Consider the following 15,049-nt stretch of genomic DNA (forward strand, 5'->3'; position numbering starts at 1 on the left):
TTGAGACATGTTAATATGATATTATAATATAGTTAATATGCTATGTTTTCATTTTTTAAAATGTCTTTAATTTGACATGAAAATTATATTCTCTTAGTTTACTAAAATATGTGTGGAAGCTTTGTAGAGTCACCTTTTCATTGTGAAATTAGCTGATGATCAAGAGAAAAAAATTAAAGACGCTGTCAGCTTGGGGAAAGGAAAGGACTCTTTGGAATGTATCTCATTTCAGTTCCGGACTCCCTATAAACAAAAATGCCCATGGGGGACAGCATTAGTGGGACGTATCATAGGCTACAACCCATCTAGCCATGCTGTTAGAGTTGTTCTTACTCAAAGGAGACTTGCCAAACTTCCTGAGAAAATACAGGGAAGCCTCAGGGCAAAAACTGCTACACATGGGACTAGAACCAGAAACTGAAGGAGGTCTTCCATCCATCCAAAGCCTCAGTCTGTGCTTCATTTTGTGAAAGTGTTTTATTCCTCTCTTTATTGCACACGGTATTCTCTTCGTGGTGAGCCTATGGCAATGTCTGCCTATGCCAAATCCTCTGAATTGACCTGGCACAGGTCCAACAATCTTTAAAGACTGGTCAATACACTCTCTCCCCTGAAAATCCCCAGATTTCATATCAGAATGTGTTTGGCTCCGCTTTGGTTCCTGATCCAATCAGCTCTACACAAGAAGATGGAGTCATAACATTTCTTCCGGGGACTACTCCAGTAGTTCACTGACAGTTTAAGAAACAAATTGTGGACTGAGAAGATTCCCAAAAGACTAGTAACCTCACATGTAGAATCTTGCTATAACTTGGCTATTTCTATATACATTTGAATATATTGTAATTAAAATTATAATAAGTCTTTCAAAACACAATTTGCAGAGTACTATGCTGATTTACCATCATCAGTTTGTAAAACAGGCAATAATCTTGATCTTCAGTATCAGATTAAAAAATAAGAAAGCTCAATTAATACCACAACTAAAACTCAAAAAAACTCTTTTATTTTGTGATTCAATAGTATTAGTTTATGTATATTTTGAAGAAAAACTAGACAAAAAAGTCATAATGGAAGATATGGATTACCTCAAATTATTTCTAGCTGTTATGAATAAAATACTCACTACATTGATGAAATTTTATTTATAAGCAGTCTTCATGTTAGCTAACATGTATGAAGATTCATTGATCTTCCATTTATAGTGATTTATCATTATCTATATTCCCAGCTTTTTAAGAGTTTGGATTCATATAGAATCTCACCAAAGAAAAGTGCTTTATATTAATGTGGTGATCGAGGATATAAGTTATCCTCCTTTTTATTCAAAAATTTTACTCTTTCTTCTTTATTACCTGGAAAATTAAAAGAAAGTTCCTTTTATTCTATTTTCTTCCTTAGCTGATTTCCTCTGTCTGTTAAGACAGGGGGAGGCAACCTAGTTCCCGCTTGGTGGGTTTGAAGAATCAGTGCTGTTTTATAAGATTTCTATAAGAAATTATACAAGAAACTAAAATAATTTGCACGACACATTTTCCTATCAATATTTAAACCTTCATTTTCTTTCATGAAATCTTTAACTTGCAAGCTGGTTAATAGCACTGTTACCCACTTTGAATTCAAAATACTGCGGAAAACAAAATCACTCAACCACAAGTTTAAATTCCATATATGTTTGGACAAATAAGAGTAACTCAGATGCTCCATAGATCCACAGGAGGCACTGTAGTTTGATCCTTGTTCTTTCTTATCATTGATATCCAGTGTGATTACACAGATAAAGGTGAATCCAATGCCTACCTTTCTAAATCGCTATGGTGTTTCTTTGGCATTCAACTGGTTTTCAGCATATGAGAAATGTGAAAGTTAACTGTTGTATATAAATGACATCCAATTTGTGGCCTAGAGTATATCCTTGCCATTAAAGTATATGAGGGTATGAAGACTGCAGATGCTTTTTTGGACTAACATGGTTTCAGAATTGCCACGGTTACCAATGACTTCCATCCTGTTAAACTTTAGTGGTCTAGTCAATTCCTGAAAGTTCTCAAATTCATTATAGAATTTGACAGTTTATCACTTCCGCCTTCTTGAAGTACTTCCTTCACTTAGCTTCCTAAATATCATGTTTTCACTGATCACACTGGTTGCTGCTTTTTAGGATCCTTTAATTGTTCCAATTCTTTTTTAAGACTCTAAATTTCAAGTTCTCAGTCCTTCACTATTCTCTGCTCATACCCTTCCTATGTGATTTTATTCAGTCTCATGGCTTTAAATACTTTCTTTACCTCAATGACTTGAGCTCTAAATGCAGATACTGTACACCTTACTTGACCTCTCCACTTGGAAGATGTCTATTATACATCTCAAACATAACATGTCCTGAACAGACTCTTGATTTCTCACCTTCCTGAATCAGCTCTTCCCACAGTCTTCCATTATCAGTTAATGTGGCGCTGCCATTTACCTAGTTAGTCCAGCCAAAAGCCCAGGGGCCATCTGCCATTTCTGCTCTCCTCACTACCCAACCCCGACTCAACTCTTACTCCAGCCAAATCCAGAGTCACGCCCTATTGCCTTCATCTTCAAAATATATGCTGAATATGTCTATTTCTTACCACTACCACCACTGTAGCTTTAGCCTGAACAGCCATGATCTCTTCTGGACCACCACCAGAGCCTTCTACATGATCTTCCTCCACAGTTGTCTTTCTCCACAAAGTAACCAGAGTCATCCCTACAAGATGTCCATAGGTTCATGTTGCTCTTTCGCTTAAATAATCTACCCCTGTTCCCTTCAGAATAAAATCTGAACTTCTAGCCTGACCTTAACACACTACATGATCTGGTTCCAGTCTATATCTCCAGCCTCACCATCCTGCTTCCTCAAACACACCAAGCTGTTGCCTGCCTCTGTCTTGTCATCTGATGTTTCTTCCACCTGAAAAGCTCTTCCTTCAGATCTTCATGTGGCTGGCTCCGTCTTAACATTCAGGTCTTTCACAGGTCATCCCAAAAAGGTCTTCCTTGACCACCTGTCTAGAGCTGCATTCTTGCTCTCAGGAGTGTTTTATGGTTTATCTTACTTTGTTTTCTTAGGAGCACTTAATAGTATATGAGATATATTACTTATTTTTTGATAACTGGCTTATCTCCTGATCTCTCCATGGAATGTAGTTGTCATGAGGGTAGGGACCTTGCATATGCTGTATCCCTAGTACCTGAAACATATCTGGCAGGGTATGTGTTCAATAATTGCTTCTTATGTGAAAGAATAAATAAATGAAATATTAATTCATCAGTTCAAAGGAGTACACATTTTTGCTTATTTTGATAAATATATACATAAATATGTTATATGGGGAGATGGGGACTGGGACTTGTTGATTTCATAAGTAAATATGACTTTTCTGGAAAGTATGTTCTTATATGAATCTGTTTGGCTTCCTTTGTTCATAGGTGTTTTTTCGCAGATAACAAAGAAAAACTGGATGATACATCTAATGATGAAAAAAATGAATTCCTGAACAAGATAAAACAGGTAAGAAGGCAGAAGTAATGACTTTTAGATTATAATTACATTTCACTTTTAGTTAATATTTAAAATATGTGTGAGAAATATAGAAGTTTTCAAAAGGATATTTTTCATTGACCAATAATATGGTCGTTTGTAGTAATGTTAAACATTTTATCTCCTCCTAAAGTACTTTAAATATATGAAAGAGCAAAGGTTGGCCACCTACAGAGGAACTGTTTTTTGGTAACTTTTCATGTGAGTATGGGTACATTAGGAATATCCATGATTAATGGATTAATGGACATTTTTCATGTGAATTATTTAGAGAGTTAGAATCTTCTTGCTGTTGTGTGCTGCACCTGTGAAGTACAGCAACCTGCTCTACACTTAAGAATATTCTAAATATTATATATCATATCGTGATGGTTAATACTGTCAACTTGACTAGATCAAAGGATGCAAAGTATTGATCCTGGGTGTGTCTGTGAGGGTGTTGCCAAAGGAGATTAACATTTGAGTCAGTGGGCTGGGAAAAGCAGGCCCACCCTTAATCTGGGTGGGCACCATCTTAATCAGCTGCCAGTGCGGCCAGGATATAATGCAGGCAGAAAAACGTGGAAAGACTAGACCAGCTTAGCCTCCCAGCCTACATCTTTCTCCCATGCTGGATGCTTCTTGCTCTCGAACATCAGATTCCAGATTCTTCAGCTTTGGTACTTGGACTGGCTTCCTGGCTCCTCAGCTTGCAGATGGCCTATTGTGGGACCTTGTGATCGTGTGAGTTAATACTCCCTAATAAACTCCCCTTTATGTATACATCTATCCTGTTAGTTCTGTCCCTCTAGAGAACCCTGACTAATATAATATAATAGAGTTATATTATATTATAATATAATATAATAGAGTTATATTATATTATAATATAATATTCTAAATACTTATTTAGAAGTATTTGAGTCAGATTTAGCCCCCAGGAGAATTCACTAGACATTTTTTTCAAACTTAGGTTAAAAAAAAATCATATCATAAGTAGATAATCCTGTGGGTAAACCAAAATTTAGCCTCAAAATATTCAGTGAAGCATTCATTATGATAGTGAAAAATTGGGGGTGAGGGTGAGTAATACAATTAAAATTCAACAAAAAGGCCTTGATTAAATAAGTATCAGTATTGCTCATAATATGTTATTGAGTGACAAATACTACATTATAAAACAGTAAGCTGGGCATGGTGGCTCACGCCTGTAATCCCAGCACTTTGGGAGGCCTAGGTGAGTGGATCACCTGGGATCAGGAGTTCGAGACCAGCCTGACCAATATGGTGAAATCCCATTTCTATAAAAGTACAAAAATTAGCTGGGTGTGGTGGTGTGCACCTGTAGTCCCAGCTGCTCAGGAGGCTGAGACAGGAAAATTGCTTGAACATGGGAGGCAGAGGTTGCAGTGAGTTGAGATTGTACCACTGCACTTCAGCCTGGGCAGCAGAGGAAGAGTCCCTCTAAAAAAGGGAAACAACAGCATGTATGATATGATCCCATTTAATTACTTATATACACAAATACACATATACACCAGACATAACTGAAATTCTTCTTGTCCCTTGTATTGAAGGAGAAATATCCTTAGTATCTCTTCCCCACACCTCTTATATCCGAACTTAATTTCCTTTCTTTTCTTTTATTCCTTTTTTTTTTTTTTGGGAAACATAGTCTCACTCTATCACCCAGGCTAGAGTGGAGTGGCATGATCTCAGCTCACTGCAACTTCTGCCTCCTGGGTTCAAGCAATTCTCCTGCCTCAGCCTCCCAAGTGACTGGGATTACAGGCTTGTGCCATGACACCTGGCTAATTTTTGTATTTTTAATAGAGACAGGGTTTCATCATGTTGGTCAGGCTGGTCTCAAACTCCTGACCTGAAACGATCCACCCACCAGGCTGGAGTGCAGTGGCACAGTCACAACTCACTACAGCCTCAACCTCCCAGGCGTAGGTGATCCTTCTGCTGCAGCCTGCTGAATAACTGAGAACGCAGGCACTCACCACCATGCCCAGCTAATTTTTAAATTATTTGCAGAGACAAGGTCTCTTTATGTTGCCCAGGCTGGTCTCGAACTCCTCAGTTCAAGCAATCCTCCTACCTTGGTCTTCCAGAATGCTGGGCATTACAGGCATGAGCCACCACCCCTGGCCACACATACTTAATTTTAATCGTTCAGGACTTAGGTCAGGTACTCTCTGTCTACATCCTCTATCTTTGTTTTACCCAAGTCAACCAGGATATAAAATTCACATTTTTCACTAGTTTCTAAAACAAATTTAATTACACTAAGCATTTCATGATCTATTGCAAGCTCTGTTGGAAATTTTAGTGGTCATGGGGAGAAATCCTGTTGCAGAGCATAAAGCCATTTTGTTCACCACCTTTTCTTTCTCTCACAGTTCCTCATCTATCTTCTTGTGGTAGGATACCACCCCACATACAAATTCTTCTTTCTCTTTTACAAAGCCTCTGCACCCATGCCCTGAGGCTCATCAGGGATATCAAAGGCAGCTCCCTCCCAGAAGAATGATTTGTACCAATTAAATGCTTTCCATTTTTGCTTTTGTGAACTATCACCATTAGAGATGGCTTCCCCTCCGGGCTACTCTGATTCTTTTAGTTGCAAGGATACCAACAACAGACAGAAACCAGACAAGGTTGGTTTGTTGGCTGGTTGGTTGGTTTCAAATTTGTCCTTCATTTTCTGAGCAAAATATTATTTTTCTTCCCATCTATTTCCTACTGCAGAAACTATGAGACAACTTTCTGACAATAACTCCACATTGTCTAGCCCACGTGATTTTCTGAACAGTCTAGGACCCCTAAACTGGCATGGCTTACTTGGTCAAAGAGTTTCCCCTTAATCCTTAGCTCTTAGCCAAATTCCATGGTTGTGAGTGAGTGATCACTTCAAAGAGTGCAAGGCTCTGGCCTATTTATTATTTTCACTAGGTAGAAACTATGGGCTCTTAGTGACATCCAATCATAATTCTCATGAGTTATTGGAGGAACGTTCAAAGATTGACATTAAACTCAAACTTAACCTTTGTATCCCAGCCTCTCCCCTCCCCCACCGGCCCCTGGCAACCACCATTCTACTCTCTATTTCTGAGTTCAGTTTTTTTTAGATTCTGCGTGTAATTGGGATCATGTAATATTTGTTTTTCTGTACCTGAATTATTTCACTTAACATGATCATGATGTCCTCCAGGTTCATCCATGTTGTCACAAATGACAAGAATTTCTTCTTTTTTAAAGCTGAATATATTCAATTGTGCATGTGTATACCACATTTTTTTTATCCATTTATCTGCTGATGAACACTTAGGTTGATTCTACATCTTAGCCACTCTGAGTAGTGCTACAATGAACATAGAAGTACAGACATCTCTTTACATACTGATTTCATTTCCTTGGGATATATACCCAGCAGTGGCATTGTTGGATTTAACTTTTGTTATTATAAAATATTACACATTACAGAACAATACATAAACCACAAATGTACAATATTTATGTACATATTTTTGATGAATATAATTTATTAATTTTAATGAAGCCAAGTTTATCAATCTTTTTCTTTTTAATTAATGTTCTCTATGTCCTATGCCATGAGAATATTCTCTTCTGTTACCATTGAGAAGCTTTGTTGTTTGACCTTTCCCATTTAAGACTATGAACCATCTGGAATTTACGTGTGTGTGTTTTGAGATAGTGGTCAAGATTCGTATTTTTCCATAAGGTTGTCCAGTTAACCAGCACCATTTACTGAAAATACAATCCTTTCCTTCACTACATTGTGGTCATACTATTGTCATAAATCAAGTGTGGATCATAAATATATATGTGGATTGTTGACTCTATTCATTTGAACTAGTCATCTCTCCTCACACTAAAAGAACATTGTCTTAATTAGTACCTTTAAAATGAGATTTTATGGCTAGTAGTATAAATCCTTCACCTTTGTTCTTCCAAATTGTTCCAGCTATTCTTGACGTTTTAAATTTTGTCATGTTCTTCCAAAAAACCTGTTCGGATTTTGATTGGGATTGCATTAAATCTGTAAATCAGTTTGAAGAAGGTTTCACATTTTCGCGGTATTGAGGCTTCCAATCCATTAACATGGCATATGTCTTTTGTTTTAGATCTTCTTTGTTCCCTTTGCCTTAGCTGTTCGGTTTCACTATGATGTGTCCAGATTTTCTTTTCATTTTTCCTCCTTGGGATTTATTTGACTTCTTAAATCTGATAATTTCTATTTTTCATATGTTCTGCAAATTTTTCAGCCATTATGTGCTTACCTGTTTCTTTTGTCCTGTTCTCCCTGTATTGCCCAGGCTGGTCTCTAACTCGTGGGCTCAAGTGATCCTCCCACCTCTGCCTCTCAAAGTGCTAGGATTACAGGCACGAGCCACCATGCCAGGGCTACAGAAGATTTTGATTGCTTTTTCTTACAGTGTTGATTTTACTCAAATGTTTAGAAACTCTACATATTTATTCATCTTTTAATTGTGCATTCTTTTTTTTTTTTTTTCGAGACAGTATCTTTCTCTATCACCCAAGCTGGAGTACAGTGGCATGATCATGGCTCACTGCAGCCTTGGACCTCCCAGTCTCAAGCAATCCTCCCACCTCAGCCTCCCAAAGTGGTAGAATTACAGGTGTGAGCCACTGGAGCCAGCCTTAATTGTGCATTCTTCCTGTCTCTTCTGTTTACTGAGCCTGCATGTAGTAATTCTGTGGGAGATGCTGGGTCCAATGGTGTGCTTGTAATTCCAGCTACTAAGGAGGCCAAGGTCGGGGGATCATTTGAGCTCAGAAGTTTAAGACCAACTTGAGTGACATAGTGAGATGCTATCTCCAAATAGAAAAAGAAAAAGGAAAAAAAAAAAAAGAATTTTGTAGCAAGAGTGGAATGTGTTGATTGGGCTTATACATGGTGGGGGGTGGGAGGGATGTATGTCAGGAAGAGGACCTGTCTTGTCTTAGGTATGACAATTCTATACCCAATTCTAGACTCCTGGGAATAGTTGTTGCCTGTGGTACTCACCGGTTTGGTTTGGAGAAAATCCCCACTACAGTTGGCTGATTAGTGTAAGTGTCAGAAGTAAGGAGATAGTTGAAGCAAATACTCCAGATACAGTTGCTCAGTTGGCCACCCCAGGGAATGGCCCAGGGCCCTCTTTTCTTTGTATCCATTATCTCTGACTTTAGGGTGGAGTTCTTTCTGAACCTTTCTACTTTTGCAACAGCCTTTTGATGCAAGACTTTTTAATGCTAGTGTCAATCTTTTTCTGAGACTCCAATTGTATGTATGTGATTATTTGTATTAATATATGTATCCTCTACATATCATACCCACTCTTCTGTATTTTCTACTTTTTGTCTCCCATTCCTGTATTTTGAGCAGAGTGGTCTTATTTGAATTCTTAATTTTAGTTATTGTATTTTTATTTTATTTATTTATTTATTTATTGAGATGGAGTCTCACTCTGTTGCCCAGGCTGGAGTGCTATGGCACCATCTCAGCTCACTGCAATCTCCACCTCCTGGGTTCAACCAATTCTTCTGCCTCAGCCTCTGGAGTAGCTGGAACTACAGACATGCGCCACCATGCCCGGCTAATTTTTGTATTTTTAGTAGAGACGGGATTTCACCATGTTGGCCAGGCTGATCTCAAACTCCTGACCTCAGGTGATCCACCTGCCTCGGCCTCCCAAAGTGCTGAGATTACAGGCATGAGCCTGGCTGGTATTGTGTTTTTCAACTGGTAATTATTTGGTACCTTTCAAATCTGCCGTGTCACTCATTACCATTTCTAATTCCCTGTCATCATTTTCAAGCATGTCTAATATTTCTTTAATCATAATAAGCATAGTAGTTTTGTAGTTCAGTGTCTGATAATTTCAATGTCTTATGTCTTTATGGGTCTGTAGTCTGTTTCTGTAGTGTGTTGTTTCTGCCAATGTTTGTCCATGCTCTTATTTCCTTCTGTTCCTGGTGGAATATTGTATACTGGACATTGTACTTGAACAAAAAATATTTGTGCTATGGTTTGGCTGTGTGTCCCCACCCAAATTTCATCTTGAATTGTACTCCCGTAATTCCCACAATGTTGTGGGAGGGACCTGGTGGGAGATAATTTGAATCATGGGGGCAGTTTCCGCCATGCTGTTCTTGTGGTAGTGAATAAGTCTCATGAGATCTGATGGTTTTATCAGGGGTTTCTGCTTTAGCATCGTCCTCATTTTCTCTTGCCACCACCATGTAAAAAGTGCCTTTTGCCTCCCACCATGATTCTGAGGCCTCCCCAGCCATGTGGAACTGTAAGTTCAATTAAATCTCTTTTTCTTCCCAGTTGCAGGTATGTCTTTATCAGCAGTGTGAAAATGGACTAATACAGTTTGTAAAAACAGTTCGAGGATTAAGATAATGGTGTTTTTCCCAAGAACAGTTTACATTTACTTCTGTCAGATGGGTGGGGTGTTACAAGTTCCAAGCTACCTTAATCCGTGCTAAGCATCCCTGGTGATCAAAGTCAAGTTGCACTTGTTAACTTTCAATTTACCTTTATCCAGAAGGTGAAGCTCTTCGGAATCCCAGACTAAAATAGTGGGAGGTTTATGTAGGCTCAACAACTGGATGAGCATTACATGTTGGCTTTTATTCCACTTGCCATGCAAAAAAAACCCAAAACTTGGTTTTCAAGTGGTTTCTTCTATGTTAGTAAATGTCTTCAAGGCAAGAGGAACTTTAAGTGCTAACCTTACCACTCTGGATTCTTGCGTTCTCCTAGAATTAGGCCTAGTAATTCCCTATTATCCTTTATTTATTTTTTATATTTTTAGATTCAAGTACACGTGCAGGTTTGTTACAATGGTATATTGCATAATGCTGAGATTTGGGCTCCTAATGATCCTGTCACCCAAGTTGTGAACATTGTACCCAGTAGGTAGTTTTTCAACCCTTCCCCACTTCTCTCTTCACCTTTTTGGAGTCCCAAGTGTCTATTGTTCCCATCTTTGTGTCCATGTGTATCTAATGTTTAGCTTCTACTTATAAGTGAGAACATGCAATATTTCATTTTCTGTTTCTGCATTAATCCACTTAGGATAATGGCCTCTAGGTGCACCCATGTTGCTGGAAAGGATATGATTTCATTCTTTTTTATGGCTGCATAATGTTCCATGGTGTATAATTACCACATTTTCTTTATCCAATCCACTGTTCATTGGCACCTGGGTTGATTCCATGTCTTTGCTATTCTGAATAGTGCTGCAATAAACAGGAATGCAGGTATCCTTTTGGTAGAATTATTTATTTTCCTTTGGGTATATACTCAGTAATGAGATTGCTGGGTTGAATAGTAATTCTATTTTTGTTTTTTGAATCGTTTTTTATTGTCTTGTGAGTTCTTCAACACTTCTACAAATATTTTTTCATGCAGCTATTTGAGTTGTCCTGAGATAGAAGGTTGTTTTGAACTATTCAGCCCATTGTTTCTGCTAAATTTGACTTTCTTACCTCGTTTGAAGCAATCTATAAGCAAAATTTCTGATCTCATGTAGGGTACTATTTTTTGTCCTCAAATAGAAATATTTCACAAGAAGCAAGCATAATATCAACTCAAAGATGTTTTGAGGAAGAGCTGAGGATGTTACTTTTTCTTTTTACATTTTCTATAGTTTATATTCTGGAAAAAGGACATACAAACATTGCAGAGCAGGCACGCACAGTTTATTCATCCCATTTTGCATTTCAATATGGATTATTACTGTATGGTTTTGCAGCAGGGTTTACTATTTTTCTGTACTTAAAAGCAAATTTATAGTAGAGGTCCCAAAGTATACAATTGCATGTTTGCTATAGAATTAAATCACTCAGCATTTATGGCATATTCACGGTGGGCTAAGCAATATACCAGGTGCTCTCCGAGTTGCCACCTGATGCAGATGGCCTCAGAGGAGCAGTGAAGCCAGTTCTCTCATTCTCCTCCTTTGTTTTTCTCTAGCTGGTTGAAACACTGCATGATGCTCGTATGGAATACAAAGACCTACGAGAGAAAATGAAAACTCTTGCCAGACAATATAAGATTGTTTTAAGTGAGGAAGAAAAAGCTTTTTTGCAAAAACGAAAGATCTATGATGAGTATGTCTTTACCCACACATGTGATTCAACATGCCATCGTTATGGGGTGCTTTTCTTACTATCAAAGTGGTGGCTCTACACTTAATCTTATCCTAGTTTTAAAATCTATTGACAAAAATGAAAACGTTTGCTATCATTACTGGTTTCTGTCTCAGCAGCTCAGGCTGCCATAACAAAATACCATAGACTGGCTGGCTTAAGCAACAGAAATTGATATTCTCACAGTTCTGGAGGCTGGAAGTCTGAGTGAGGGCCGTTTTCTAGCTTACAGCCACCCAGCTGCTTTCTCTCTGTGTCTTCACAGGGTGGAGAGAGAGAACACGCTGTCTGTCTGGTGTCTTTCTTTTATAAGGTCCCACCCTCATGTCCTCATCCAAACCTAATCACTTCCCCAAAGGCCTTCACGACACTAACCCCCCACAATGTTCCTTTCTGCCATTCTAAAGCACTTTAAATTTTAATTTTTTCTGATGAAAAAAGGAATGCCTATACCTGATTTTTGAATTCAAATATATGAATGTATAACTTAGAGAGTAAAAATGACCCAACTCTCTCTATTTCTTCATCATGTTGGGGGGTAGAGTTTCAACACATAAATTCTGGAGGTGGGGGAGGTGCAATTCAGTCCACAGCAGTTTGGAAGATGAGTCACTTAGATCAAATAGTTTCTATTACAGGCAGCTTCCTATCAATATCTGGGCATTTGAACAAGACTATAAACTTCTCTGAGCCTCATTATTTTCTCCTGCAAGTTAAGACAAAAAAATAACTACTTGAAACCCCATCTCTACTAAAAATACAAAAAATTAGCTGGCATGGTGGCACGTGCTTATAATCCCAGCTACTCTGGAAGCTGAGACAGGAGAATTGCTTGAACCCGGGAGGTGGAGGTTACAGTCAGCTGAGATCACACCATTGAGATCACACCATTGCACTCCGGCCTGGGCGACAAGAGCCAGACTCTGTCTCAAAACAAAACAACAACAACAACAAAAAACCTTATCAGTCCACACACTGAGAGGAGCACTTTACCTCTTATTAAATTCATTCATCCGTGGAGCTAGGCATTGCAATTCTCATTTTATAGCTGGTGAAACTGATGCTTATTCACAGGTGAAGCTAATTGTTAGCTGTTATTAAGATCACACTCTGATTAATAGGTAGAGCCAATATGCAAAATTAGTCTGACTGACTCCTTCACCTTCCACAGAAGAATATGACAGAACTGATAAGCACGTTAGGAGAGACACACCCCCTAGAGAGATGGAGCACTACACAACTGTTCTTGTTTTGTGGTTACTATTGTGGTGAATGTTCTTTCAGTGGCTTGGGAATTTTCATAAATTTTATAAAAATCCTATGTGTAGGCCGGGCGCAGTGGCTCACGCCTATAATCCAGCACTTTGGGAGGCCAACATGTACCAATTGCATAAGACCAGGAGTTTGAGACCAGCCTGGGCAACACAGGGAAACTCCATCTCCACAAAAGTACAAAAATTAGCTGGGAAAAATTTGAAAAAAAGAAAATCCTGTGCATAAATTTAGATCTAGCTACCACCAGCAAAAATACTTTGTTTCTATTTTTTAATAATTTATTTAGTGAATAGCTCATGATCTGAACTTTCAAAACTCTTTTTGAAATTCTTATTTGTGTTTGCATGTTTGATTATGTCAGCCTTCAACAAATAACTCTGTTTTTCATGATAGAAATCAGAAACAGCTGACATATATTACTCAGAAAGAATACTTTCTGTCACAAAAGAGAGTAGACATCAAAAATATGGAAGAAGGACTCATCACACTCCAGGAACTTCAACAGTATGTTTGTTGCCTTTGAAATTTTTTATCTTTACTTTCTCTGCATTTATTTTTTAATAAATGATAGCAATAAATCTATGTTGATTTCTAACATACTACAGAAACGGAAGTTTATAACTAGCTCTCTCTGTTTCACAGTCTGGAAGTCATTCTCATGGACTTTTTCATTGAAAGGATAGACAGGTTCTGAATTCTGTGGGAGCTCCTGGGCCCCAGGAATGGACCAGTTGGGGTGCAGTGACAAGAATGTGCCTGAACATTGTCACAACACTGAGTCCCATTGATGTTCATTTCTGCATTCTAAGTCATTTTAATTTTAATCTTTTTCTGATTAAAAAATAATACCTATATATGATTTTAAAATTCAAATATAAAATGCATAACTTAGAGAGTAAAAGTTACCCTAATCTCTCCATCTCTCCACAGGCATAATCACTGTTAACAGTTTACTATATATGCTTTCAAATATGTATTTATTTGTATGTATCCAAAAATTGGATTATACTCTACTATAACCGAATTTGTTCCACTTAAAATTATACCTAGGAGGATGATAAAACAAATTAGGTAAAATGGTAACAGTTGGAGAAGTTGGTGAAGGATATATGGGATTCTTTGTACTATTTTTTGTGCTTACCTGTTGAGTTTGAAACTATTTCAAAACAAAGATTTTATATATATATATACACACACACACACACACACATATCTTTTCTCTAACTGCATAGTATTCTATCGTATAATACACATTATACTATATTGTATTTAACCAGCACTCTATTGATGGAAATTTACTTTTGTCTGTTGCCTATATTACAAATATTTGAAGTTAGCATATCTCTCTCTACCCATATGACTTTTTTTTTTTTATTTGTAATAAAGTCCTAAAAGTTGAAGTGCTAGATCAAAGGAGGATGCATCTTTTTCACTTTTATAATGATTGTCAAAATGACCTATGTAAATATCCTACGATTGTACACATTAAGACTGAGCATAAGGCAGCTTATAGTTCAGTTGGGCAGAGAAGCAAGACTAACACATTTGAAATAATTAATGAACCATATATGATGGTGAAAAATAAACCATGTATGACAATGAATTATAAAAAACAGTCAGGCATGAAAGTGAAATCAAGGAGTCCTTCGTTATACAGGATTTAAAATTTGAACTAGACCTTTAAAAGCAAGTCAGATTTTTCTGTGCTCATTGTATGGGGGAATAATATCACCACACAAAGGGAGACACACGATTTAAATACAGGACAATGAAGAAGCTAGCTTATAGAAGTAAGATAGGTGATGATGAAAATTCAAGCACATACCAACAGAAATCCAAACAGAGAAAGAAACATGAGACCAGGTATGTTTCTAGTTTATTTAAGAGTGTTTCCTATGCTAAGTTTTATTTCTGAATATTTCTTTCAAAAGATATAAAGCAGCATTTTCCTTATGTGGCTTTCAATTCATTTCTGTCCAAGAAGCACTTCATAGGGAAAAGGCAGGGCAGGGGATAAAAATAAAGGCTTCT

At 37.6% G+C, this 15,049-nt stretch overlaps 1 protein-coding gene across 3 annotated transcripts in view; it reads left to right on the plus strand.

The window, feature by feature from the left end:
* The window catches only part of CCDC175 (coiled-coil domain containing 175), a 61,805-nt gene that overhangs the window by 16,245 nt on the left and 30,511 nt on the right, over nt 1-15,049 (plus strand). For all 3 annotated transcript variants that reach the window (XR_007727480.1, XM_050798054.1, XM_050798055.1), the window contains exons 8-10: nt 3,460-3,541; nt 11,568-11,704; nt 13,412-13,522. Coding sequence is in view for 2 of the 3 variants with exons in the window: in XM_050798054.1 (XP_050654011.1) it covers nt 3,460-3,541; nt 11,568-11,704; nt 13,412-13,522 (330 nt within the window). In the remaining variant the exon portion in view is untranslated. The remainder of the gene's footprint in view (nt 1-3,459; nt 3,542-11,567; nt 11,705-13,411; nt 13,523-15,049) is intronic.

The sequence above is a fragment of the Macaca thibetana genome, chromosome 7, assembly GCF_024542745.1.
Source record: "Macaca thibetana thibetana isolate TM-01 chromosome 7, ASM2454274v1, whole genome shotgun sequence".
NCBI classification, from domain to species: Eukaryota; Metazoa; Chordata; class Mammalia; order Primates; family Cercopithecidae; genus Macaca; species Macaca thibetana.